This window comes from Microcebus murinus, chromosome 14, assembly GCF_040939455.1.
Source record: "Microcebus murinus isolate Inina chromosome 14, M.murinus_Inina_mat1.0, whole genome shotgun sequence".
Taxonomy (NCBI): Eukaryota; Metazoa; Chordata; class Mammalia; order Primates; family Cheirogaleidae; genus Microcebus; species Microcebus murinus.
The window spans coordinates 1,557,204-1,583,139 of record NC_134117.1 but is presented as its reverse complement, the minus strand read 5'-3'; the positions used below and the strand labels follow the sequence as shown (position 1 = coordinate 1,583,139).

At 59.0% G+C, this 25,936-nt stretch overlaps 1 protein-coding gene across 1 annotated transcript in view; it reads right to left on the bottom strand.

Moving 5' to 3' along the window:
- TCERG1L (transcription elongation regulator 1 like) overlaps window positions 1–25,936 on the bottom strand; it is a 148,827-nt gene that overhangs the window by 91,398 nt on the left and 31,493 nt on the right. Inside the window, exon 4 of the mRNA XM_012781426.3 lies at window positions 25,120–25,320. Within this exon, the coding sequence (XP_012636880.3) occupies window positions 25,120–25,320 (201 nt within the window). The remainder of the gene's footprint in view (window positions 1–25,119; window positions 25,321–25,936) is intronic.

Here is a 25,936-nt window from a genome sequence, read left to right as displayed (position 1 = left end):
TGCTCTGAGGACGGGGAGGAAGCGAGCAGAGCAGCGGTGGAGACTCCAGAGCGCACGTATTATGCCGGCACGGGTATAGCATGGGGGAAACCGAGTCTCCCCAGAGCCGGAGGCAGGACGAGAGCTGCCGCTTCTAACTGTCCTTCCTCTTGTTTTTTTTTGTTTTTGTTTTTTTTATTTTGGCATATTATGGGGGTATAAATTTTAAGGTTTCAAAAAATGCCCTTCCCCCCCTCCCCCCCCACAAGTCTGAGTCTCCAGCATGACCATCCCCCAGATGGTGCACGTCTCACTCATTATGTGTGTATATACCCACCCCCCCACCTGCCCAATATCCTATTACTGTAGCTCCTATGTGTCCACTTAGGTGCTGCTCAGTTAGTACCAGTTTGCTGGTGAGTACATGTGGTGCTTGTTTCTCCATTCTTGGGATACTTCACTTAGTACTATGGGTTCCAGCTCTAACCAGGAAAATATAAGATATGCTATATCACCATTGTTTCTTAGAGCTGAATAGTACTCCATGGTATACATATACCACATTTTATTATATCTTTCCTCTTTATTGGGGCCCTGCCCAGGGTGGACCCGGCCGGAGAGGAACGGAGGACAGTCTCAGAAAAGGTCCCCGGCAGCGACGTTTCACCCCCACCGACCACGGCGGGAAATGACTTGGTGACATTTACACAAAGACGCATTCTGTGCCGGCCGCAGGCCAGGCGTGGGGGGTGCACCACGGGCATCGGAGCCCCCCAGACGGTCCTAGAAGGGACACGCCTCTGCCGCAGCTGAGAGGGGAAGATGCTTTGCTCGGGGGCGGAGGGGCAGTTCCCAAGTCACGTCCCCACCCAGCCCCAGGCCAAGCCCAGGTACCCCAAGGAGAGTCCTCACATCCAGCTACCTGCCCGCACAGCCCTGACACCCGTGTGCCCAGGAGCCAGGGCGGCGGCTGGTGGAGCTGGGGGGAACGTGCAAACTCCCCCTCCCCGCCAGGCTGAGTCTTGCTCTGGTCTGACCCTCCCCAGTAGCTGGACTCCTCACTCAAGGATGAGACGGGGCCTGACCCCAGGCCCAGGAGCCGCAGCCAGACCTGCTGGGCAAGGTGGCCAGGAGGAAGGTGGCTGGCTCCTCCCACGTGCCGTCCCTCCCTGCAGACGCCCCTCCCCTCCCCGCCCCTCCCTCACTCACGCCCAGGTGTGCGCACCGCTTTTGTTCCTGTGTCTGCCTACAGCCCCGCAGGTGCTGTGCCAGCAGCTCCGGTGCCTCTAAGGGAGAGACGGGATCCCTGGAAACGCTACTTTTGGAAACACAGAGACGTCACGCAACCCGGTGGAAACACCTGTCCATGTCCCCGCTCACCGTGGGGGGTGAAGGAGCCCAGTCGAGGTCCCCAGCGTGACCCAGTGCCCTTCCCAGCTTGGGTGGGGGGCGGGGTGGTGCCACTCCATCGCGGTCCAGGCACGGCCTGCACACGAAAACCCCTCGTGTGAGTTCAGACACGGCCGCAGTGTGACGCACTTTGATGACCATTCTGCGAGGAGACGCAGAACAAACAGACAGAGCCGCTTGCCGCCATTCTCACTGCAGAGGCTGCCCCACAGCCACAGTGAGGAACAGGGACCCCAGAGGGACGGCTCAGCGGACGGACGTCCTCGCACCCGGGTCGTGGGCCGTGGTCCCCCACACGCATGGAGCGGGGTGACAGGCGTGCCTCGCCGCTAAAAACGAACCACGTCAGGGCACCCAGCCCAGAGCACCGCTGCGCCTGGGCCCCCACGGCCTTCCCGGCACCCACGATTGCGTTTTTATTTCAGACCAAAGAAGCACTTTCATGGGTTTCCAGGCCCCGCGGCCACTCGCTGGTAGGTACCGTGACGCTGATAGACAAAGCCACACACCCGAAGGGAGACCCCGAACCCAGGACTGTCACAGCCTGTGCCCCGGGAAGTCCCAGAGCAGGACCTCGAGTGCCCGGCCGAGCCCCGCTCTGCGGTGACTCACACGAGTGACAGCGCCCGGCTCGGCTCAGGCTGAACCCAAGGGCCTCGTGAATGCGGCTCCGGCGTCGGCAACGCCGTTTTAGGGCATCTTAACGAGGCGAAAGGACTTGCAGAACACTCGTCTCAGAGTCGGACACCCCGGACTCCGGACGCCAGTTCCCTTTTCACTCTGGACGTGCCCAGCGATTGTCTTCGCTCGGCAGAATCTGTCCCAGTCTGTCCCAGAGACCAGGGACCCCTTCCCAGAATGGCGGAGGACCCGAAACAGGATTAGGCTTCCAGTTTCCTTCAGAACCACACACGCTAGGATTGCAGCTACAGAAAGCCGTGTGCGCAGACGCAGGCCCTCTGGTCCCACCGAGGCACCGAGGCGTGGACCACACCAGCAGGGGACGGGGGCGGGAGACCACCGGTGCAGCCTCGGAGGTAAACGCGCCCCAAATCCAATTGCAAGGCATTCAAGGTAAATTGGCCACACGGCAAATACATGCAATCAAAAATAATTATAGTTTAGGAGCGTGAATGCCCAGGAAACAAAAACTAGGTTCGTTCTGAACAAAAAGAAGCCCTGCTCTCGCCCGGGGACGGATGGACAGGTAAAGTGCTGTGTTTTCACCTCTGTGTTAAGCTCGGAGGAGACGGGGTGTCTGGCCTCCACACACACACACGGACGCACACGGAAGGCAGAACAAGGGTGTCCCCACACCTGCAGGCGTGTGTCTGCTCCCGCTGCCGCAGGACCCTGGACAGGGGGGTGACGCTCTGCCAGGGGCTCGCCTGGCCTCCCTGCCCCCGCCCTGCCTTCTAGGGCCCCCGAGAGCACGGCACACACTCAGAGACCCCTCTGTGGTTTACCAGTTTTGTGTCTCTATGGGAACACATGCACCTGTACGGGGATATACGGTTTATATATGTACACATGCATGAACCTGCATGATACATATGTGTTCCTTTTACACATGCATGAACCTGCATGATACATATGTGTTCCTTTTACACATGCATGAACCTGCATGATACATATGTATGCCTTAACACGGGCCTCCCTTTCAAGGACAGTTTTGGAATTCTAATCGCTAACGTGGAAACGCATGCTGGAGGGAAACCTCGCTTACCTGTCATGAGGCTTTTAGCTGACCATCCTTCATGTCGGCCACACTGACACGGACGCAACTCCAGCCCGGTGGCAGCCCAGCAGCGAGGCCGCCCCTGAGACCGTCGGGAACGCGGACTCTCGGCCCCACCCACTGACACCTGCGGATCATGCTCTGCATTCTAGCAAGTTCCCCGAGCGACTCACGTGCCCACTCTGTGGGCGCAGGACACACTGCAGCAGGCAGGGGGCTTGAACGGACGCGGAGAGGACTGTGCCCAGGGCCTGGCCTGCGGGTCCCGCCGAGGCTCGCGGGGGTGGGCTCCCTCCCTCCACGTCCCCTCCTGCCGCTCATCTGCCTGCAGCTGTCAGGGTCTGAGCTGAGCGGAGTTCCTAAACGAGCCGAGCCGGCTCACCCTCCTGTTCTCGAAAGTGCCTCGTCCTAACCTCTCTCTGAGCGTCCCCTTTCCTAAACCTTCCATGACTTTCCTGCCCTGCAGGGGAGGCCTCGGAGCAGCTCTGATGCTCAGAGGACCTGGGCCCCCGAGAGCCGCACTTGGGAGGCTGGGACCTGACCGCAGAGCTCGCACCCCAACCGCGGCAGCTCTGCGGCCTCTGTTGGCACAGCCGTCCCCGAGTCCGCAGGCCGGAGCCGCTCACAGCGGGGACGTGGGGCGGGAGGGGGCACCTGACCCAGCCGCGGCCTCCGTCCCTGCTCCTGACCCTCCTGGCTGGGCGGCCCAGTGCCCCGGGAGACGGAGCCAACACCGCGGGAGAGTAGGGAGGAGCCGGCGTGTCTAGTAGGGTCAGACTTGACCTCCACCGCGCACGGACGCGCTCAGGCCTGCTGAGTGTCAGAGCGCGGGGCTGCCGGGGACCAGGGTGGGGACTCTCCCCTTCCACGGGAGGCCCGGGCACAGGTGGCAGCTGCAGCCGTGGGGGAGGCTGAGCCGGAGGCCGATGCCGATAAGAGAGCGTGGAAACAGGAAGTGCTTCCGTGCCTGGCGGAAACAACCCCAGCGCTTCCCGTTTCCCAGCCCGGCTTCCTCTCTCCCGGCGCGGTGCCCGCCCACCCTGGCACCACCCTGGCAGGGGCTGCGCGGCCCCTCCTGACGCCGGGCTTACGCACCACGGCGTGTGGCTGACATGATGCAGCATGATTCGAAGCACCTGCTGCTCCACTAGTCTTGCTCCCGCTCACACGCAGCCACCCGCGGAGGCGTGGCTCGGTGGCCCAGGGGCCTGCCCGAGGATGAAGGACGCGTGGCTCACAGGTGCGCGGCCCCCATCACTCCACCACGAGGCGGGCCTGGTCTGAGGACGGCCGCCAGCTCCCAACCCAGGAGGAGCCCGGCCAGGACGAGCCGCTTCCCAGCCCAGACGTGTGCCAGCTGCCGCCGAGATGGAGCAGCCTGTCGCGTGGCAGGGGTGGGAGAATGGAGAACTGACGTGCGGCCACGTGTGTCAGAGATCAGCACGGGCGCGTGTGCGCCTCCCAGAAAGGGCTTTGAAAACACCTGTGCACCTGAGCTGCTCTCACAGGCTCTGCTCTGTATTCACCAAAACATGAGTGAGAGAAGTTGATGAATCCTGAGAAAAGTTTCAAATAGGCTCAGTTCCTTCTCTTTAAAATTGCAGTGTGTAGCAAAATTGCTCAAAGTGAAGCTGTTTTGCTGCAAGAGTGCAGGGAACTCAAGGAGTCTCTGGGATTGAGACTCTTTGCCCGAAGCTGCTACAGTGGGGGCCCCCAAACCCCACACGCTGGTTCTGTCACACGCGTACCCCCCTTCACCAGAAAGACAGGCCGGAGCAGGGGCTCCCCCCACCAACCTCCAGCCTCTACCACTACCATTGGAGATGTGTTAGTAAGTCGCTGTCAACGTCACATAGCACAAAGAACTCTGCCCAGGGTAAATTTCCTGTGTCCCAAAGCTAAATTCTGCTAAGGAGAATTATTGATCAGAGGATATCCACGTGTACACAGCTAGGGATAGAAACTCCCAAAGTGTTTCAAAAAGAGAGTTCATTCTGCTATTGGCTTGTCTGCGGCCCTGTTAACTGTTCCAGCTCAGGCTGTATAATGCGAAAGGGAGGGAGAGAGAGAGAAAGGGAGAGAGGGAGGGAGACATGAAACTATGTAGTAAATCACTGAGGTCTCATTGCTGCAATCTGCATGCTTTGATTATTAATAAAGTTACACTTACTCTGTGTTTTAGTAACTTATGTATTTCCCTTTCTTGACCCTTTTATTCAAAACCATTATATTTTTATAAATGAGAGATTGTGTTCCCATACATACATGACTCACACACACACATATGCACATGCACATGCAATCTGATTATGCATCCAAATTTCCCAGTCTTGTCTTTTGTGGCTTTTTTTCTTCCATTTCCACCATTTACTAGTCCTTTTCCCTCTGGATGTTTTCCCTGGTTAGCACTGATTTTTATATATAACTTTATAATCCATTTTTAATGCTACATTAAAACATAAATTTTGAAACTATCAAAAATATATTGCAGTGAAAAGAGAATCTGTCGTTTTAATCTCTATTAAACTTTTAGAGAATTTTTTAACTCCTACTGTGTCTGGATATGGTATGTCCCCAGCCCACCTGCAGGTGAAATCGGGTCCCCAGGGTGGCCCGCGGCCGTGGGGGAAGGGGGCCTGGCGGGGCCATTTGGGTCCCTCATGGTGGCAGGTGCCTTCTCAGGACGGTGAGTGGGTTCTGGATCTTGAGAGACTAGGTTAGTTCTCGAGGAAATGGATTCATTCCTGAGGGGCTGGGCTGTCATAAAGCCAGGACAACCCTCGGGTCTCCTATCCACGCGTGTCTGCTTCCCAGGTGACCTTCTGCCACCCTGCGAATCCCTCACCAGAAGTCCAGCACGCGGGACGCCAGGCTTCACCTTCCCACCTGCGGAGCTGTGATCTAGGTAAACCTCTCTCCTCCACGAATGACCCCCTCCCAGGTATTCTGTTGCAGCAACGCAAAACGAAATAAGACAGTTCCTCAAAAATTCCTGGCAGCAGATCACCAGGCATTTTTGTTCCTGTGTTATTTTCTGCCGAGATCTACCCCATGCATGTGCCTGACGCAGGCCTCACCGCCGTTTACGCAAGCTGGGACACTCCATGGCAAGACAGGCTAATTTTACTAATGTAGTTTCACGAATCGTTGCCAGTATAAATAATATGTTTGCAATTTATCACTAGCTGTTAGGCACACCAAATTCTCAACATGACGCAATGAAATATGAAACCTATGGAGTAAAATGATTAAAACCTTTCTTGGAAAACTTCTGAGAAAGCCAGAGGTTGGAGGCAGGAGGGCTCGAGGGCTCAAGGGAGCTGACTCCAGATTAGCCCCGGCCTGAGTGCCAGAAGGAGCACAGTCACTCTCTCTGGGTCCAAGGGCAGAAACAGCCACCACCTTGCAGGGGGTCACTGAGAAGCTCCACGGGTTCTCTCAACGGAAGACAGTTCTGCCAGGCAGAGGGCCGGCTGCCACGCCAGGTGGCCCAACAGTGGGGGTCCAGGCAGCAGCAGACCCAGGATGCTACAGACAGGTCCTGCCTCTGCAGTGGGGCCGCTCAGCAGGTGCCCAGGATTGATTAAAACCCCAAAAGCAGCAGCACCCATAAAAACCCCATGCCCAGAGCAGATTACTTTTAAAGTGTGCCAACCAAGTAGTTTTCTAAGAGAATTTCAATGATGCAACATGAATAAAAGATGGGTATTCTGCCTGGGAGGAGGGCGGAAGCAGAATTCTCTGGAAACACAAACGTGCAGGGAAATCGCTTTTCTTCCCTTGGGTGAGAGAGAAAGACACATGCAGAATCTCTTTGAAAAAAGGGGGCTTAACTTTTGGCCCAGCAATTCAATTTCTAGGAGTCAGTCCTAAGAATATTGCAAATAAGAACAAAGGTGTGTTTATAGTATATAAAATATACTATATATATATATAGTATATATATAGTATATATATAGCTATAAAATACCGAAAGGCAAGTAATGTAATAAATGATGACACTTCAAAATCATGGAACATTCTGCTGCACTTTGCAGAATGAAGGCAATTTTTATCTACTGACATGGAAAACGTTCCAATCGAAACAGCTTAAAAGTTCAACACGTAGAACAACATTGGTAACAGGAATCCGTGCAGGCCAGACCTGTGCGTGTCTGCAGCACGCAGAGATCCCGGAAGGGCCCCCGAGGTCGGACGGTGCAGCCAGCGCTGTGGGAGCCCGTGGTGGCCAAGTGCGTGCGTCACGCTCCACTTCTGCTGCTCACGAATGGTATAATATGAAGATGCACCCATCTAGTCCCTTAGAAACAATAGTAAATACCTACGGAATGTCTCTAATTAAAGAAATGTGCATTGACTATAATATTGCAATGCAAACTGTGCCCCTCAGTGTGAGCAAGCCAGAGACATCCCAGTGCAGGCAGGCTCAACCAAATGTCCTCGCCAGGCAGGGAGTCACCCCACGTCCCTAATCCGAACTGCAAATGTCAGGGCGACTCTTGCCCTGCCGCCTCCCAAGACCCCGTGCATCTCGCTTACACGCAGCCCCTTAGCCCCTGGGTCTTGCTGTCCGTGTGGGGGAAACTGATGGTCCCAGCCCGAGAGCGTGGGGATGCCAGGCCTCCATCTGTGATCTGTTATCTAATACGCTCAACCGTAAAAGTCATCCCACCGTTCTCAGTAAATGAGCCGTCACCGCTGTTGTTTTAAACAGTTTAATAAAAACAGCCATTTGTTCATCAGCCATGGAAATCAGCCTCGGGAGGGTGACGGACCACGCGCTATGGCCGTGTGGACGCTGCAGGACCACGGTGCTCCGTGGTGACTGCTGCAGGACACGGTGCTCCGTGGTGACTGCTGCAGGACACGGTGCTCCACGGTGACTGCTGCTTCCGGCGGTGACTGCTGCTTCCGGCGGTGGCTGCTGCTTCCAACTGCCTTTGAAGGCGAGGGTCCACATTCACCTGCCGTGTATCCTGCAGGTAACCCTGCTGTTTAGCCCGTTTGTAGTTTAAAATGACTTCAACGGTGGCCCCCACCCGGGCGAGGAGCTCCGAGTCTCTACGCCAGCCACTCCCCTGCCCGGCCGGCCGCTCAGTCTCCAGGGCGAAGGCTGTGGAGAGGTGGTTGCGTCTAGGATGAGACTCCACGGGGGGCCTTCACTCTCAGAAGGAGAGCATCAGGCAGACGAGCAAGAACATGCACATACGTGTGCGTAGAGGCTGGGCACATGGAGCGTTCACGTGACCTGTTTGCTTCCCGTGGGGTGACGACCCGTGGTCCTCGCACATTTCATCACTTTCGCAGTTTGCTCCGTCGTCTGCCCCAGTGGTGTCATGCGTGGTCACCGGAGAAGAGCTTTCAAAGCCACACACCTTTCCGTGTTTCACTTCGCTGCAAGCCACAGAGGGCGGGACAGGCCTGCAGATCCCACGGAAGCCGAGCTCCCACCTCCGCTCTGACCTCCTCGCTGAAGCCGTCGCGCCTCTCTGCTGGAGTAGCCAGTCGGGGGTCGGCTGGCGGGAAATGTCAGTTCCACAGTTCGGCAGGTGGGCCGCTTCTCCCCCCGTGTCCCCTGCAGGAGGAAAAGGCCCGGACCCCGGGACACTGAGCTGTTCTCAAGTCTGAATATTCTTTGGCCACGTGGCGAGGGTGGTGCGTTTGCTCATCGTCCTGCGCCCCTTGCTGCGGTTCTCTCTGATGCTGAGCAGGAGTGTTCTGTCCAGCCCAGAGCCCCAAAGTCCTAACTCAGAGCGTTGGTCACTGAAGCATGGTGCAAACGGTGCAACGTTTTCATCAAAACACTTTTTCGGTTTTTTGAGAACTCGAGGAGCCACTAGAGGCTTCAGGGCCTGCCTGACTTGCTCCGGGATCCCAGGTCTGGCCCCAACGCCCACCACACCCTCGGGTCCAGCCAGCAGTCCTCCCCCAGCCCGGCTCTGCCCAGGGCTGCCCCGTTAAAGAGCCCGCAGCAGAGAACAGGCAATGTCATTGTTCCCCAGGTTCCATGTCCGGAGTCAGTCTGCAAAGCTTTCACCAAGAATAAGCACTGAGGGGAAGGCCAGCCCTCTGAGGGGCTGCAGCCTGGGGCCGGGGTCCTCCCCGGCGTCACTCAAAGCCCACCCAGGAGCCAGCACAGGGCGGTCCCCATACAGGCCAGCGAGCAGGGAGAGGCTTATTTCTCATGTGGCCACAAGGGAACAAGCCTCACCCAAGGGAGAAGCTTCCGGAAGTTACTTGCATTCCTAATAGGAGCTTTTCCCCATGTTCATGGTCTCTGGTGTTCACCCGAGTGCTGGAAATGGGCCCTCGTATCTGCCCCCGGCCGGTCCACACCTGGTGTCCGCCGTGCAGGTGGACTGAAGGGGTCGGGGGGGGGGGGGCAGCACTGCACTGGCTGGAGCCACGCTCGGTCTGGCAGCCCCGGGAGGGAGCGTGCGGGCAGCATGGCACCTGTCCTTCTGGTCCTGGGTGTTTCCGGGACCCGGGCAGGTGCGCCTGCTGCTCTGCTCCCACCCCCCACCCCGCCTGCCACACGCTGAAACCTGAGAACACAGAAGCCACAGCCCCAGTCACACGCGTGCATTCTCTCCTTCTGCAAGCCCAGGAGGGCGCATTCCCGAAGGACAGCCCGGCAGGGGCGGCCGACGTCCAGGGAGCTGGGATGGAAGGAAGCAGAGCCGAGCCGGGGCCTGGCCTCGCGCTTGCACCCAGAGGCAGACGGAGGATGCGCGGGGCCTTTTTGAAATGTCATCTCACACCTTCCCTCCAATGCAGACTTTAGAGGATACTTAGAAAATAATAAACAATAGCCCGTAAAGTGTTTGCCGATGCGGGGACCAGCGATAAACAGACGGGAGAGAGGCTGCCACAGAAGACACTGGCAGCAAGGCCCAGAATAAAAATGAGAAGGAAATGCCAGCACGCGTCTTATCTCCCCAAAATAAAGGCACGTCAGAAGAAGAATGTGTTGCCTCGTTGTCTGCTTATTTATTTATCACCTCCAAGAAAGCTTTCTGCAGACTTTGACAAGTGGTCAAATAATGAAAACGGGTTTGGAAATAATCCCACATCCTCCGGGACACCACACTGGGTGCTCCAGGCTCAGGTCTGCAGGGCCTGTCACTCAGAGCGCAGCAGGCCAGGGCAGAGGCCACAGGAGGTCACCAGCAGAGCGGCCCAGGCAGCAGAGAGGTTTCCATGGGGTTGACCCCGAGGGCCTGAGACACCCAGCGTCCCTGGAGAGTTTGCTCCCGGTGCTGTGCACATCCCGCCCGGCTCCTGCGTGGGGAGGGCTGTGTCTTCTTCCCGGCGTGCAGGGCCGGCAGCGGCGGCAGCTTCCGGTCAGAGCCAAGACCCTCCCGTGGGATGGGGTGGGGCATCCCTCATCCTGCAGCATCCCAGAATGTAGGGAGTGCCCCTCCCTGGGGTGGCCTCCCGTCTGGCGGGATGCTGTCTGTCTGTCTGGTGGCCAGGAGGTGAGACCCCCGGGCTCGGGGAGAAGCCCTCCCTGCGGACCCCACGGCTGCGCTGGTCCCTGTGACCCGACACCACCCAGTTCCCCCCACGCCCGGCCCCGGGAGCGCAGCGGTGCCGGGGCCTTTGGCCGAAACCCGAGAGGCTGCAGCCGTGTCCACTCCAGAGCCGAGGAGAGCCCGACCCCAAACCCGTCCCAGGTCTTTTTCTCAACAAGGAAAGAACAGCCAAGGTCTACGAGGCCACAGAGAAGGAAGCCATGGAGAGCAAAGAGGAAGGCTGCCCCGCAGGGGGGCCCCGAGGGTGCAGAGAGCCGAACAGCCGTGAAAAGAAACAAGGCGCCGTGGACGCGTCCGCAGAGCCGGCAGGTGTCACGTGTACCATGGAGTGGGCACAGGCTGTGGAGAACAGGGGGTCACGAAGGCCGTGCTCAGAGGACACGAGAGAAATGAGAGGCGGAAGTAGATTTAAAAAAAAAATGCAATAGATGTAGAAACAAAGTTTAAGGAAGCCTGCCAGAATGTGGGAAGGGGTCAAAGAGGTGAAAAAGCACAAGAGAGAAGAAGAGGACACGAGGAGAGATGATCATGTGACCGGGACCTCGCCACTGGTGGCCAGACCAGAGGTAGCGGCAGGTGTGCGTCATATGGCGCTAGGCGGTATCTGTGCGCTACGCAGGGTGAGGGTGGTGCCGCGTGAGACATAACACGGTGTCTATTAACAGCACACGTCTCCTTGTCTCTGTGCGTAAAACTCTAGGGGTTGAAAATTTCCCCCAAGTTGTACACAGAACTCATAATTAAAAATGTCTAGCCGGGCGCGGTGGCTCACGCCTGTCATCCCAGCACTCGGGGAGGCCGAAGTGGGAGAATCGCTCAAGGTCAGGAGTTCAAGACCAGCCTGAGCAAGAGCCAGACCCCATCTCTACTAACAATAGAAAGAAATTAATTGGCCAACTAAAAATATATAGAGAAAGAAATTAGCCGGGCATGGTGGCGCGTGCCTGTAGTCCCAGCTACTCAGGAGGCTGAGGCAGGAGGATCGCTTGAGCCCAGGAGTGTGAGGTTGCTGTGAGCTAGGCTGACGCCACGGCACTCGAGCCTGGGGCAACAGAGTGAGACTTTGTCTCAAAAAAAAAAAAAAAAAGTCTAGAAATCCTTAGAAAACCACTGAACACTAAAGATCATAGGAGCGCCATTACCACAGTATTTTTGTAAAAAAAAAAAAAAAAAAACACAAGTCGTTGCCTGCAAAATCACACAAACTCCAGTGAGTCTTTCTCTCTGCGGGTTCAGATTTTATAAGACAGCAGAGCGTTCTCTTTAAAACTCCGAGGGTGAACAATGCCAGCTAACGTTGTGCAGCTTGACAATCTTATCCATCAAGTCTGAAGGGAAGATCAGAAATCTCAACAGCAGAGGAATCGGAAGTACCCTCTCCTGGGACGCTGTTTCCAGAGCGTGCTCCGCAAGTGCGGCTGTGAACTGGGGGGGAGACGATGGATTTGGGGGTGAGGGGCTGGGAGCCCCAGCGTCCCAGCCCCGGGGAGAAGGCGCCAGATGCTTCGAGCAGGGCGGGGCCTCTGGGGAAAAAAGGGAGAAGCAGAACAGAAAAGCGCAGTGAAGAATTTGGAAACAGCTTCCTGGAGACCCGTGAGAGGAAGAGAACGAGGAACGGCAGGACGGGCAAGCAGAATCCGTAAGAAAGTCACGAGATGGAGAGAGGATGGTTTAAGCAATTTAGAGATGAGCGAAGTGATTTGTTGGACCCTGATGTTCAAACATTGGTGCCAGGGTGGAGGCTGTCACCTCTATAACATCCTCGTGATCCCAGCAAGCATCGAACACGAGCGGGCTGAGTGTCTCTTACATAAAAGTCTCGGGGCCACAGGTGTTTCCAGTTTCTGATCTTTCCCAGCTTCCCAGATACCTGCAGAAAATGCACAGCGGCCGGGCACCCCTAACGGGAAACTCGGAAACAGGAAGCGCTCCAGGATCTGAAACTTTCCTGAGAGCAGCACGACACGACACGCAAAGGAAGTGGCCCACTGGAGTATTTCGGATTTTGGATTTGGGGATCGGGAATCTCAGCCTGTATTTCTTTATTTGCTTGTTTAACTTACTCGTATTTATTAACTTTTGGAACCAGTCTATGGGCAAGACCAGAAGCCGTTCGCCGGTGCCTGCGGGACAGAACGAGATCGCCGACGCCCTTGACCGTGGGAAGGCAAAACCGGCCGCGGATCGGGGCGGGCACTCGCGCAGTGAGGAGGACACAGGGCGCCACGTGCGACGTGAGGGGAACCAGGGACGGCTCCGCGAAAGGAACGCGCCATGGCGGAGGAGGAGCGTGAGATTTAAGCGCTTTGCTTGCATTCTGATTCATTTAATTAAGACTGCTCAGCTTTAACTGTCTGAGGGCGCCTCCCTGAGCGGGCTGTACCCGCGCGTGCCAGACAGCCGAGGCGGGCGCCGCGCTGACGGCCTCCACCCGCTCACGCCGCCTCTGCTCGCGCCCTTTGGACGTCCCCCGTGCCGGCCCCGGGTTTGGCCGCTGGACCTTCGCTGGCCAGTGGGAGGGCAGCAAGCGTCCCTCGGGCAGAGGCTAGAAACTGCACGCCGGTCCCGCCCCTGCCGCTCCGCAGCCGGGCACCCTCTGCAAGAGACACAGGATCCGTGACGAGAGGTCGCCTCTGCCGTGGCTCCCACCAAGACGGGGACGCGGCGTGCTGGGCACGGCCCTGCTGACGGAGGCCTGGGGGCTCTCTGGCGCCTGGCGGGGTCCTGTGGGCATGGCTGCCACCAGCGTGCAGAGCAGGGAGCCGGGACCAGCCACGCGCTGCGCAAAGTGTTGGCAGGACGCAATCAGTTAAGGAGTCAAACGCAAGGCGTCTGCGGGACTGACACTGATTTCGGCACTCAGTCTCTGGGGCGGCGGCGCCAGGCCAGGCCTCTCCCGCACCGTTTGGGTTTGTGTGATTAATTATCGCCGGGAAGGGCGGCCGACATCGGAGCTTGTTGATAGGTTTAAAATAATAATTTTTTAAAAATAACTGGAAGAGGTTCAGGGTCACAAGCTTCCTAAGTGCCACAGCCTCGTCCCCTGGAAGGTGCATCAGTTTCCCCCCAACCCCCGTCCCAGCTCGGGCCTCCCCTCCCATCCGCTGTGCTCTCACCAGAGCCAGGGCGGCTCTCCAGGGCGGGAGCAGGAACATGTACGCGGCCATGTCACCAGCTCACCTCCCTCCCCGGGAAGCCCACGTCACCAGCTCACCTCCCTCCCCGGGAAGCCCACGTCACCGGCTCACCTCCCTCCCCGGGAAGCCCACGTCACCGGCTCACCTCCCTCCCCGGGAAGCCCACGACACCGGCTCACCTCCCTCCCCGGGAAGCCCACGACACTGGCTCACCTCCCTCCCCGGGAAGCCCACGTCACCGGCTCACCTCCCTCCCCGGGAAGCCCACGTCACCGGCTCACCTCCCTCCCCGGGAAGCCCACGACACCGGCTCACCTCCCTCCCCGGGAAGCCCACGTCACCGGCTCACCTCCCTCCCCGGGAAGCCACGCAGCGCAGGACACAGGGTCCTTCAGCCACTTCAGTGGCGACAGCCCAGACAGCGGCAGGGCCTCGGGAAGCGTCAAATATTTGGTCCTGAGAGAGGGGTTGGGGTCCGGCCCGAGCTGGCAGGAGGCCACCGAGCTGGAAGTGCTCCAGGGCCACCCTGAGGGAGCCGGGAGCCCCAGGGCTTGGCCGAGGCCACGGGGAGGCTGGCCGGGGTCCCAAAGGGGCACAGGCCTCGGGGAGCCTGCCACTGAGGGCTGGGGACCGTGCTGTCACCTTTGCTCGGGACGGAGCCATCCTCGAGCTGCCCACATGCACCAGGCAGGAGCACAGGGCTGGACCACAAGAGGGAAGAGCTCCCGGGAGGCGGCAGCGCCAGAGCGAGGCCCAGGCCGGGCCCCGGGGAGTGGACGGAGCAGGTTTTCAGTAAACGGGTCGAGCAGCCCCCGCAGTGCCGGGAACTCGGGAGGAACTGCGCTGGGGAGAGCTGGCGCCTCCTGGGTGCCAGGCTGTGCTGGGTTGGCCAGGGTTACACCACGTGGCTCTCAGCCTGGGGTGCACCGACACTGATGGGGGGGAAGGCAGGCAGGAACAACTGAGTTAACACTCAGAGGATGCGCTGGCTGGCCGGGAGCGCCGGGGAGGAAGGCTTGGCCTGGAGACACTCGGGAAGCGCCAGGCGTGGTGGGTGCAGGGAGAGGCCGCCCTGGCTGGGCTGAGACCCACTCGTGGAGGCTGGGAGGCCAGCGGGCCGGGTCCAGGGAATGGGGCGGCACTCTACAGTCTACGTGAGGCTGTGGGAAGGACAGGTGAGCCGGGGGGGGGGTGGGGCAGGGAGAACCTGCAGGCGTCTCCCCGTGAGAGGAGGACGGCAGCGAGCAGGGAAGCGAGGGGGTCTGGGGGCTCCTCCTCCCGTGGGAGCCACCCAGGCCAGAACGCAGGGCCGGGAAGTGGCAGAGGCCAGGGGAACGCCGGACACCTTCCAGCTTCAGGCCGGCATCCCAGGCTGAGCGACCGCCCAGCAACACGAGCCCAGAAGCACGGTCCTGCCCTGAGCAGGGAGGAGGAGCTACGAACTCGGGGGACAGAGCCCGGGACTCGGGGTTCAGACACGACCAGCAGATGCCCTTTCTAGATGCCAACCCCGCCCAAGGCCCCTGAGCCCTGCGCAGGGGTTCCCAAGCTCGGGCGTGGGGTGTGTGAGTTCCTTCAGCAGCCACCGAGCACGGTGCAGCAGCACTACCCCAGGATGCAGGAGTGATGTGAACTATGCATCCGTGTGTGCACGCACACGCACACGCACCCACATCACAGGTGGCGACGGCACGTCCCCACTGGAGCGGTGACTCGCGCCAGGCTTACTCACACGCACCTAGTGTCGGCCAGGCGTGAGGGGCTCAAATGAGTAAGTTCGCTCCCGTGAGTCACTGTTGCATTGAGCACCGCATGCGAGCATCACGCCACATGTGAGCCACAGCCGCTGCCATCTGCACGCTCCTTCCCAGGGCACATTCCGGGGGGCGTGTGGATCAGCGTCCTCTGCCGGGTGGGGGCAGTCTCCTACTCTCTCCCCAGGAGCGGCTCCCTCCTGTGTCCTCGGTCGATACCAGACGACACTCACACTCCCGCAGGACCCGCCCCGGCCGAGTGCCCGGGGAACACAGAAGCGAGACCAGGTTTCCGTGGCAGAGGAGCTTACACTCGGCAGGACAACCGGACGTGACCGCGGTGAGGAGAGGAACCGTGGATGAACAGCAGCCCTCAGGGGCGGAGCACGTCAGACAGGACCTGGAGCAGGTTAGCGTCGGCTTCTCTCCCCGACTTTGTCCATCCCGGGAAAGTCCACAAGTCTGGTCCCCTCGCTGCTGTCCGGACGGTTCCCAGATCCGGCTCTCAAAGGAGCCTCCCCCACCCCTCGGGTCACTCCCCACCCGGCCCCCTGCCACGACTCTGCACCTGTGCAAGCCGCACTCACACACGCATGACGCTCAGACACACATGCTCGCAGCCTCGCACACACATCCCTGAACACACGTGCACACACATGCACACACATGTGCAGGTCCCTAAGCACGCTGGAAAACACGTCCTTAATTCGGGCTGGAAACGTGTCCCTGGATCACTATAATCTCTGAAAGGAGCCAAAAAGACTAAGAGAGGTCTGCATTCTGGCTCACACTCGAGGAAACGCATGTAATGGGCGTGAAGCTTCTCCAGCGGGAAGGCTAACGGACGCCGGTTCCGTGGCCGGGTGCTCACGTGGCACATGCTGGGAGAGCGCCAGCCGTGAGTGCGTGGAGTCTGACCACTCGGAAACGCCTCCTGGAGCCGCGGGAACCTGCTTCCTCCACACCTTGCCGGGCAACGGCGGCGCACACGCTCCGAGCACACACTCCGAGCACACACTCCGAGCACACACTCCGAGCACACGCTCCGAGCACACGCTCCGAGCACGGCCTCAGGCAGTGAGAGGGTCCGGCGGACACAGTGACATGGAGCCCGTGGGCCGGGTCCTCCCTCTGTGTCCGGGAGGGACCGTACTCCATGGGATCACGCTGCCCGCTGGGGCACAGAGAGCGGAGCCTGGCGCCGCGTGGCAGGGGCGTTGGGCCGAGTGAGCTCTGGCTCTGAGCCCTGGAGAGCTCTGACTTTGAGAAAAACGTCTCTTATTTGGTTTTGAGGAAACAACGTATGAGTGTTTCAACCATGGCAACGCACCCCTGGAGATGCCCAGGGCGTGGCCCTGGCCACGGGAGGACATTGCCATTGTGGTGATAAGGGGAGGGGAGGGGAGGGGAGGGGAGGGGAGGGGAGGGGACGGGACAGGACAGGACACCTGAGCTCGCAAAGAACAGCTCACGTCAGTCTCCTCCCAGCAAACAATACGCCGCTCAGAGAACACAGCGCACACCTGCCAGGGACCGGATGGAACACCTGAGCAAACACTGTCCACACAGGCCGGGCGCCGGGGGCAACAACAACACAGCTGTGTGCGTGTGGTTACCGGGAGGGAGCAGTCGGCCAGGGCAGGAGACCCCGGATCAAACAGGCGTGTCCTGAGCCCACCCTGCTCCCCTGCAGATCCTTCTAGAGTTAGCCCAGGGAACGCCAGCACACTGCACAGGCCCTCCTGGAGCAGCCGGCCCTGCGCTCTGCACCCCTGGCCCCCATCACCCAGCTGGCTCCAGGACGGCACCTGCGCCCTGCCAGCTGTTCCCCCGCTCACAGGCACCCTCTCTGCACACGGCCCGGTCTCTGCCGTGCTCCCGACAGACGGCTGACGGCACAGGAATCTGGCGCTGGAAGGCATTGTGGAGCCGAGTTGGAGGAGACTCAGGAAACTACCATGTTTCCCTGAAAATAAGGCAGGGTCTTATATTTATTTTTCCTCAAGAAGACACCCTAGGGCTTATTTTCAGAGGATGTGTTATTTTTTTTAAGTACGATACATCAATCTACATTTATTCAAATAGAGTGAAGTCGTCTTCTTCTGGAACATCATCATCACTCTCCAAACATGAATTCCATCCTGGATTTCTTGCAACTCTATTTCCTTTAGAACCATCGGCCCTAATCTCTCATGTCGAACAACAGAGCTCTCACGGGGCAGATGAGAAGGGCTGCTCGTCTTCTTTACTGCTCTGTGACGACATGCCCGGGTTGTGCAGATGCGCTGCGTAGCCACGCCCATCACTAGGTCTCATTTTCGGGGTAGGGCTTCTATTGCGCAAATGCTTAGAAATCCTGCTAGGGCTTACTTTATGGGGAGGTCTGATTTTCAGGGAAACACGGTAACTCCCAACAAAGGGCGAGACAGTGCGACATGTTGCTGCCTCTTACTTAACCCTGTGCTTCTGGCACTTTCCAAATGCCCTAGAATGGATTTCCTCCCCCATGTTCATGTGAGAACAAGCCTCCCTCCTCACACGTGAGGACCCGCTGGGGCCCGGACATGATGGGCGCCCCCCTCAGGCTGGCTGCAGGCGGGACCAGCGCGCAGAGCACCATCGAACACGTATGCCCACTCCCCCTGCCCAGCCCCAGCACCGCTGTCCGCCTTCCATCCTGTGTATTCGACGCTCCCGGGACCCGCGTAAGTGGACTCACGCCGACCCGTCGCTTTGTGATGGCTCATTCCACCTGGCCTCGTGTCCTGGGGTTTCGCCCATGTCGTAGCGTGTGCCGGAGTTTCCTCGTTTTGTTCACCCACCCACCACAGCGACGCTCGGACCACGTCCACCCACTGGCTGTGGTGGTGACGCTGCCGTGAATGGGGTGTGCAGGGGTCTGGCCCAGACCCCGCTTTCAATCACGGGACCACGTGGAGATTCCACCTGTGCCTCCCTGAGGGCCCACCACAGAGCTGCCCACCACGGAGCTTTCCACACGTAGGGTTATTGAAGCACCGATGTGGCCTTTGGGATCTGGCCACTCAAAGTGGCCCCCACACGATCTCTAGAATGCCAAACACTGAGGGGGGACGTCAGCTCCCTCCACCCCGGCCACCGGGCACACGCAAGGCTTCGCTCCCGGCCACGCACAGGCCACGCACAGGCCACGCGCAGCCTTCTCTGTGCAGCACAGGGGGCTGCCGGAGAGCTGGGACCGAAGTCTCTGGTGAGAACCCCGACCCGGAGCCTTCAGGGCGGGCACCTGCAGAGCAGCGGGAGAAGTGGGAGGGCAGGCGGGGCCACGCAGACAGCGTCCGGAGGCTCGGGGGAAGTCCGGGGCTTGCTCTAAGCTGCGTGGGAGGCAACCGTTGGGGATGGGGTTTAAGCAGGGGAGGGCCTGGGCCGGCTGCTCGGTGGGAAACGGCGCACAGGGCCGGGGAGAGGGGCAGAGAGAGCAGGTGTGGGGCCTCGGGCGTGGATGGACGTGGCAGTGTGGCAGGGCGCAGGCGGAGGCCCTGCGGACTCGGTGCTGGCGGGAAGGAGGGTGCCCGTGCGGAGGGACCAGGCGGGGCTACCAGGCCAAAGGAAAGGTCCAAGACGACCTCCGGCGTCAGGCTCCAGCCAGGGGGCAGCGTGGCATGAACTGGGGACAGGGAGCAGCTTTTCCTGGAACAACACAGACAGGAGGAAAGACTTTTTGTCTGTCTTTAATGAATACACTCATGTGCTGGAAAATCAATACTCCCGACAGAGGAAAGTGAGGCTCGAGATGTCCATTAGAAGGCGGGGGCGCCGGGGAGAGACTGGGTCTATCCGCCAGGGCGCGGGGGAGCGGAGGCGGTAGATGGAGCCGGCGCGAGTTATTACCCGGGATGAGGACACCTGAGGCCCTGCGGAGGGAGGGCGCCGGGCTGCAGAGACCCCCGCGGGGATTCTTCCAGGAGAGGAAAGTGCCGGAAGGGAGGAGGAGACAACTGCGCCTGGCCTTTGAGGAAGCTGCCCAACCTCCCCCGGGAAGAGGGGCCCAAAGAGGGGCCGAGACACAAACGGGAACGCAGCTGCGCCTCCCCCACAGACGTCAGCGGGGATGGCTCTTAGGAAAAGACGCTATTTGAGCAAACAGGTGACGGCTGGAGAATGCGCAAAGTACGCTCACGCAAGACGCAAAAGCGCGTAAATGATGCCTCGTGCTGCCTGCAGGCGCCGCACACGCGGGCAGGAGGCACATCTCTACAGCACAGCGAAGGAACGACAGGCACATTCGGGAGAGCGGTGACCCCTCCCCGCCCCCCCCTGGGAAGGCTGGGGTGCTGGGGGGGGTCTCCCGTCTCAGGCTCGGGGGCAGGGGGAGGGCGCACCTTGCTCGCACGGCATTAGCGTCCTCTACTCTTGACCTAAGCCGGCGCGTGCTTCTGTGTGCACGAGGCCCCCAGATTCTCCTTGCAAAGAGCGAGCGACTCGGCACTGACCGTAGAAACAGCTGATGGGGGTCAACCGCCCGGCGTTTCTCCGGGAAGGCGGCAGGAAGGGAGGGCGGCAGTGGAGACAGGGGCGGGGCACCCTCCTCTGGACCGGGGTGCAGCCCTCGCAGAGAGGAGGGGCCAGTGTGAACGCAAGTCTCACCTCTGACCCCAACAGCAACAGCGGGTGTCCATCCGGACAATTCTGCGCCTTGCACACTCACTGCATGCAATAGTGCCAGCGTGGGCGTCCCTAGTCCCATTCTTTTTTTTGTTTGTTTGTTTCAAAATATTAACAGGCTACAAATGTCTTTGTTACGCAGATACCTCGTATAAGGCTTAAGGCAGGGCTTTTCGTCAGCACTCTTAATATAAATTTGCTTGCCGTGGACAGTTATCTATGCGAAGGTTTTTCGTTTGCTTAAATCCAATTATTTTTTTTCTGCTAAAGGCAGCTCAATCCCTCCTTCAGAAACACGCGTGTCTTCCTCCCAGCAGCCGGCCGCGGTTCAGGCATTCTGCCGTGTAAGTAATTATGTCGTTACGGTATTTTCTGTCTCTGAAAATCTTCAAAATGTTAATACGTATTATGACATTTTTTCTTTTTTTTTTTATCGTGGAGGAGGAAACAATTCCTGGATGATTAAAAATAAAAAAAAAAAGACAAGACTTTATCCGCGAAAGGCTGGGGGTGGTTGTCAGGGAACCTGCCCTGGCATCTGCGGGGCCCGCTAATGAGGACGCCGCGGCCCCATGAAAGTCCGCGCGGCCCCGGCGCGGAGACCGGCCCCACTTGCTGCAGCGGAGCTCGGCTGGCGAGTTACCGAGAGAACAGAAAGAATCGTCACTCCCCAGCTGTTCTGTGGCAGGACACAATGTTAAATGCGAACCATTAAATAGTTCTGGAAGCAAAAGAACAGGTGGCAGACGGCTTCCGAGGCAGATGGTAGTTTTTAATATTTGTATTTGATAGTATTATAATTTGCTCTAGCGTAGAGACCAGAACGACTCGCTCACATTTTACCTTTCTCACTTGCGTGCTGAAGAAACAGAGAGCCAGGTTTTAAAAATAAATATCATCATTCTTAAGAGAAGAGCCACAGCACGCGTTCCATCCCACGGGGGCGGGTTCCGGGGCTCCGGCCACCCAACGCTGGCCCCAGGAACGCGGCCTCGGACCCCGGCCCCCCTCCCGGCACGAAGGCTGGGCCGGGGCCACGCAGCCCCGGAGACCCCCGTGCCTGTCGGCAAATCCTCCCACGTTTCCTTCATTCTTCCCTCGAGGAGTGGGTGGCACGTTCGTCCCACACACTAAGCAACAAACAGGATACAAGACACCTCCCCTCCCCTAAACGTGTTCCCTCTCTAACCTGAAGCTCTAAGAGTTAACGTCTCTTTTAAAATTATTCTAACTGAGATTGCAGGTGGGGGCGGTGTGGTGGTGGTACTAGCCATGTTGCCCAGGCTGGCCTTGAACTCCTGGCCTCAAGCGATCCTCCCGCCTCGGCCTCCCGAGTAGCTGGGACTCCAGGTGCGTGACGCCACACCCGGCTGAAGCTTGAAGGAAAAGCTGGACGTGAGTCGAAACCACTTGAAGACAGCAAACAGGGAAGACATCTCTGCCCTGCGGAATCCACGTGGGGTGGGGGGGAGGGGCGGGCAGGCGCCACCTTGCCGGGCAACAGCATCTCCAGGTAACCCAGTCCTGCACCTGCACCTTCCCCACCGCACCCTCCGTGTCGGAGCACGCAGGTGATCGGCAGGTGGGCGTGCAGCCTGGGGAGGGGCCCTGGCCTCGGGGACTTGCCGGGTTGCTGCACGGGGTCAAGGCTCAGAGAATGGGCACCTACTGCGGGCGGGTGGGGACAGATAGTCACGGACACCCCACATACACACAGACACCGCGGGTGACTTGCAGCCCGGAAAGGGGCCAGGCTTGTGCACAGACCCGGGATAGCAGGGCCCAGGGGGGCCCCTCCGCGTGTGGTCTGGCGGCAGTAGCGGCCACCTGTGCACCTGCCCACGACACCCTGAAAGGGAGCCCTCCGTTCGACTGCACCTGGACCTGGCCGTGGGGGTCTGTAACTATCACACGGCGTCTTACCGGAGACGCTCGATCTCCTGGCAGGCAGGTAATTAAGCTCATCCTTACGGCTCTGTCTTCGTTCCAGCGCGGAGCCGTTTCCCTCGGGCCCTTGAGCTAATGGAATATTAACTCCCAGGCGGGCTCACTCCACTCCAAGCAGGTCTGCGCGGGGCGCTAGGTGGAGTTTCAGTGACGGAAACCACGGTTTCGTGAGGAAGGCTCCGCAACGTTCTGGGCCAGATAAGTCTTCACCGTGGGGTGGTCCTGGGGGCTCCAGGATTGGGGGACCCTCCCCGGCTTCCACCCACCGGGTCCCAGCAGCAGCCCCCGGTCCATGGCACCAAACGCCGTCTCCAGACATTGCCCAATGCTGCCCCCCCACAGCAAACGCACCCCCAGCTGGGAGCACCAACCCAACCACGTGCGGCCGCTGACTTGCATTGCCACGCTGAGGGGGTAATAGTCAAGCTCATCTACATAAAATGGGAATTATTTTATGAATAAAACCAGAATCATTCATCCATAGATAAACTAAAGGTCACACACGCTCTCATAAGATCACCATGAGTGTGAGCTGCATTCTCCTGCGTGTGCCCGAGCCCGGGTGCTGCCGCCACTGCCCGGTCCTCTCTGCCCGCCCAGCCTCCCGCCCACACGGCGTCCTTCTGCCCTGCCCGGCGCACCTGTTTGAGGGGTGTCAGGAACGTCCTGTCGGGGTGCCCGGGCGCCACTGGGACTGCTCACAGAACAGGTGACGCCGCGGTCCCAGGCGTCCCGCGGGGCAGCGGCTGAGAAGACAGCCTGGAACGGCCCCAGGCACGGGCTCTACCCCTCCCTGCCCCACAAGCCCCGCTTTCCAGAGAGTGCCGGGGGTTTGTAGAGGTTTCCTGCGGGCCTGGCCTGCCTCACTGCCCTCTGCAAAGGCCTCGAGGAGACGGCCAGGACCACACTACCAGGTCCCACTGCACATCAGCCCCTCACCGGGCGCCCCCGGGTAGGGCCCGGGACTGGCCCAGCTGCTCACAGCGCCGACTGGTCACTGGTCCGACCCGGCCCCTGACTGTGCGTCAGCCCTGACCCGACCCTCTCCTGCAGAGCAGGCTTCCGGGTCCAATGGTCAGTGCCACTTCTGTGCGGGCGATGTCAGCAGCTACCGTGTTTCCCCAAAACCAAGACTTACCCATAAAATAAGCCCTAGTGACGGGCGTGGCTACGCAGCGCATCTGCACAACCCACGCATATTGTCGCGGAGCGGCAAAGAAGACGAGCAGCCCTTCTCGTCTGCCCCGTCATGACAGCTACTGTCCCAGAGGTGACCGGAAAAGTGTGGGCAGCCCCACCAACAAGGTCGGCTCCCCCTGTCAGAGGTCCCAGCCATCCTGTGCGTGCTGCAAGCTGAGGCTTTGAGGGGAAAATAACACGTTCCCCTGAGAATAAGCCCTAGGGAAACATAAATATAAGACCCTGTCTTATTTTCGGGGAAACACGGTACCTTTGGAGTGAGGTCCCTTTCATCCTGCTGACAGCCCGATTCTCAAGAAATCTACAAGATTGATAATGTTGACGCCTGTCTTTTTCTAGCCTGGTGCACACTACGGCAAATTTGATTACGGAGCTTTATCAAATGCAAACATGAGAAGATGCCTAATTATCGTGTCACTTTATAAATCATGTAAGAGATGTGGAAAGGGAAGCCACCCTGGGGGACACAGTTTTTTTGGTTCTCAGATTAATTTTCTGGAAAATAGTAAGTCACCCTCAATAAATGTCAATGGGATGATGGATTCTAACCAAATTCTCGGCGCAGTTCTAATTTATGTTCCACGTAGAGATCATCAGTGTGTTTTACTTTCTCCCTACACCCCAATGCACGCATGCTGGCATGAGAGATAGAAGTGAGATTTTGCTCACGAGAATACAACAGCCTATTTACCAACTAATGCATCAACCAGTCTAGAAACAGCCAGTGCCCGAGGCCCGGTGCCGGCAAAGACCTCGTTAGATTTACCAGATACAAAGTCAACAAACCAAAAACGCTCCCAGAAATGGGAAAGTAGTGAGACTAGGTTATTGTCTCTTTACCATGAGCGAGTACCTATATATTTATACATGTGTGCACATGACAATCTAGTGGTGTGTTTTCTGTTACTGATAATATAGCAATTAATGACACCGTCTTTTGCAGAATTTCTACCTAACTTCTCCGTATCACGTGAACAATTAAAACGATGGTGCCATCTCACAAGAATTGAGGATTCACTCTGAGCCATTCCAAATCAACGTTGCTATTGCTGTTTGGATAAGCGAAACACCTCACCAGGTGGCTGGGCCACGGCATGCTGGTCACAGCCGACGGACAGGCAGGTGTGGCCATGAACACAGGCGGACAACAGAGCTGCAGCCGGCCAGGAGCCCGGGCCTGCAGTCCTCCCCCCGAGCCTTCTCCAAGGCCCACCGGCACCTCCCAGAACACCAGCTGGACGGCCAGCGCGGCCCGGCCCAGCCCTGCCCCGAGGGGTTTCTGGAAAGCAAGCGGGCCGGCTGCTTTTACCAGCCCCGATGTCTCTGTGCCACCCACAACTGTGGGACTGGCTCCTGCCGCGCTGGGCGGGCCCCCAGCCCACGTGTCCAGCGCGGGGCTGGCACCACGCACAGACGCTGGGCTCCTCTCGCCACACGCTCCCCTCCTGTCTTCCACGCCCCACAGGAGAAATCCCGCCTGCCCGGTCCCCACACTGCCAGGATGCTCTGGGTGCCTGACGCCCCCCCATGGAATCAGTAAATGCAAGTCTCCTTTAAGTCTCCTTTCCTGCAACAGCGACTTCAGACTTGGCTTCATGGCAGAATGACGCATCTGGCCCCAATCTACTGTCCCTCCCCGGAGCTGGGCTTCCATGTCCCGCGAACCCGGGGCCAGTGGCCGCTGCGGGGAGCTGACCCTGGGACTACCGGCCCCCCGGGCACGGCGCGGCGCTGTGAGCAGCAGGAGGCAGGAAGGGGGCCCGCTCTGTGCCTACCTGCGAAGGGGGCCGTCCGCAGGGGTATTCTGATGGGTGCCAAGGTCAGGAAGTGGCACGGCTGCATGACGCTGGAGGGTGACGGGGCCCGGAGGCCCTCGGGGTCCACAGAGACCATGGCAGCGGCGGCGGCGGCAGCGGCGGCAGCGATGGCGATTGTGGGCCCATTGCTGAGCGGCTTAAGGCTGTTGTGGCAGCCACCTGCAAGAGAGGGACGCAGAGGGTCAGTGTGGGGACACATGCCAGGGTCTGCAGGTGACAGACGCCCCTCCCACAGTGTCAACACACGAGCCCCCCTTTCATGGAAGCCCTGCTGTGGCCACCAACCCCAGAGGAAATGTCTGGGACGCGTTCTCGACCTGTCACAGCGCTGACATGCACCTGGCGCTCACGGTGAGCCACGGGGCTCACGGGCACCAGGCCCAGCCGGCCCCGTGCGCCGTACAGAGAAGCGGCTGTGCCGTGGTGCACAGGCCTCGAGTGTGCAACCAGAACGGTCGTGGGGCACGCACCCTCACACAGAGCAGCGGCCGACCGGCCCCCGGGCAGCACACGCAGACGTGGGTGGGTTTGTAGGGGGCCTCGAGGGGGAGGGGTTTCCAGAGCACACAGGGCCGAGCTCGTCCACGCGGCTCCGCATGGGTTCCCACGCCCTCCCCCGGGTCCCCCTTAGAATCCAGCTTGTCCTTTCAGGCACTAGAAGGAAACATCTGAAAGTTTCCGAGCCTTTCCAGTAAAGCCTGTTTTTATTTTTTTCTTTCTTTTAATAGAATCCTCAGCTCCTCAAAGAAATGTGGTTTCTAAGAAGTATTTTGTA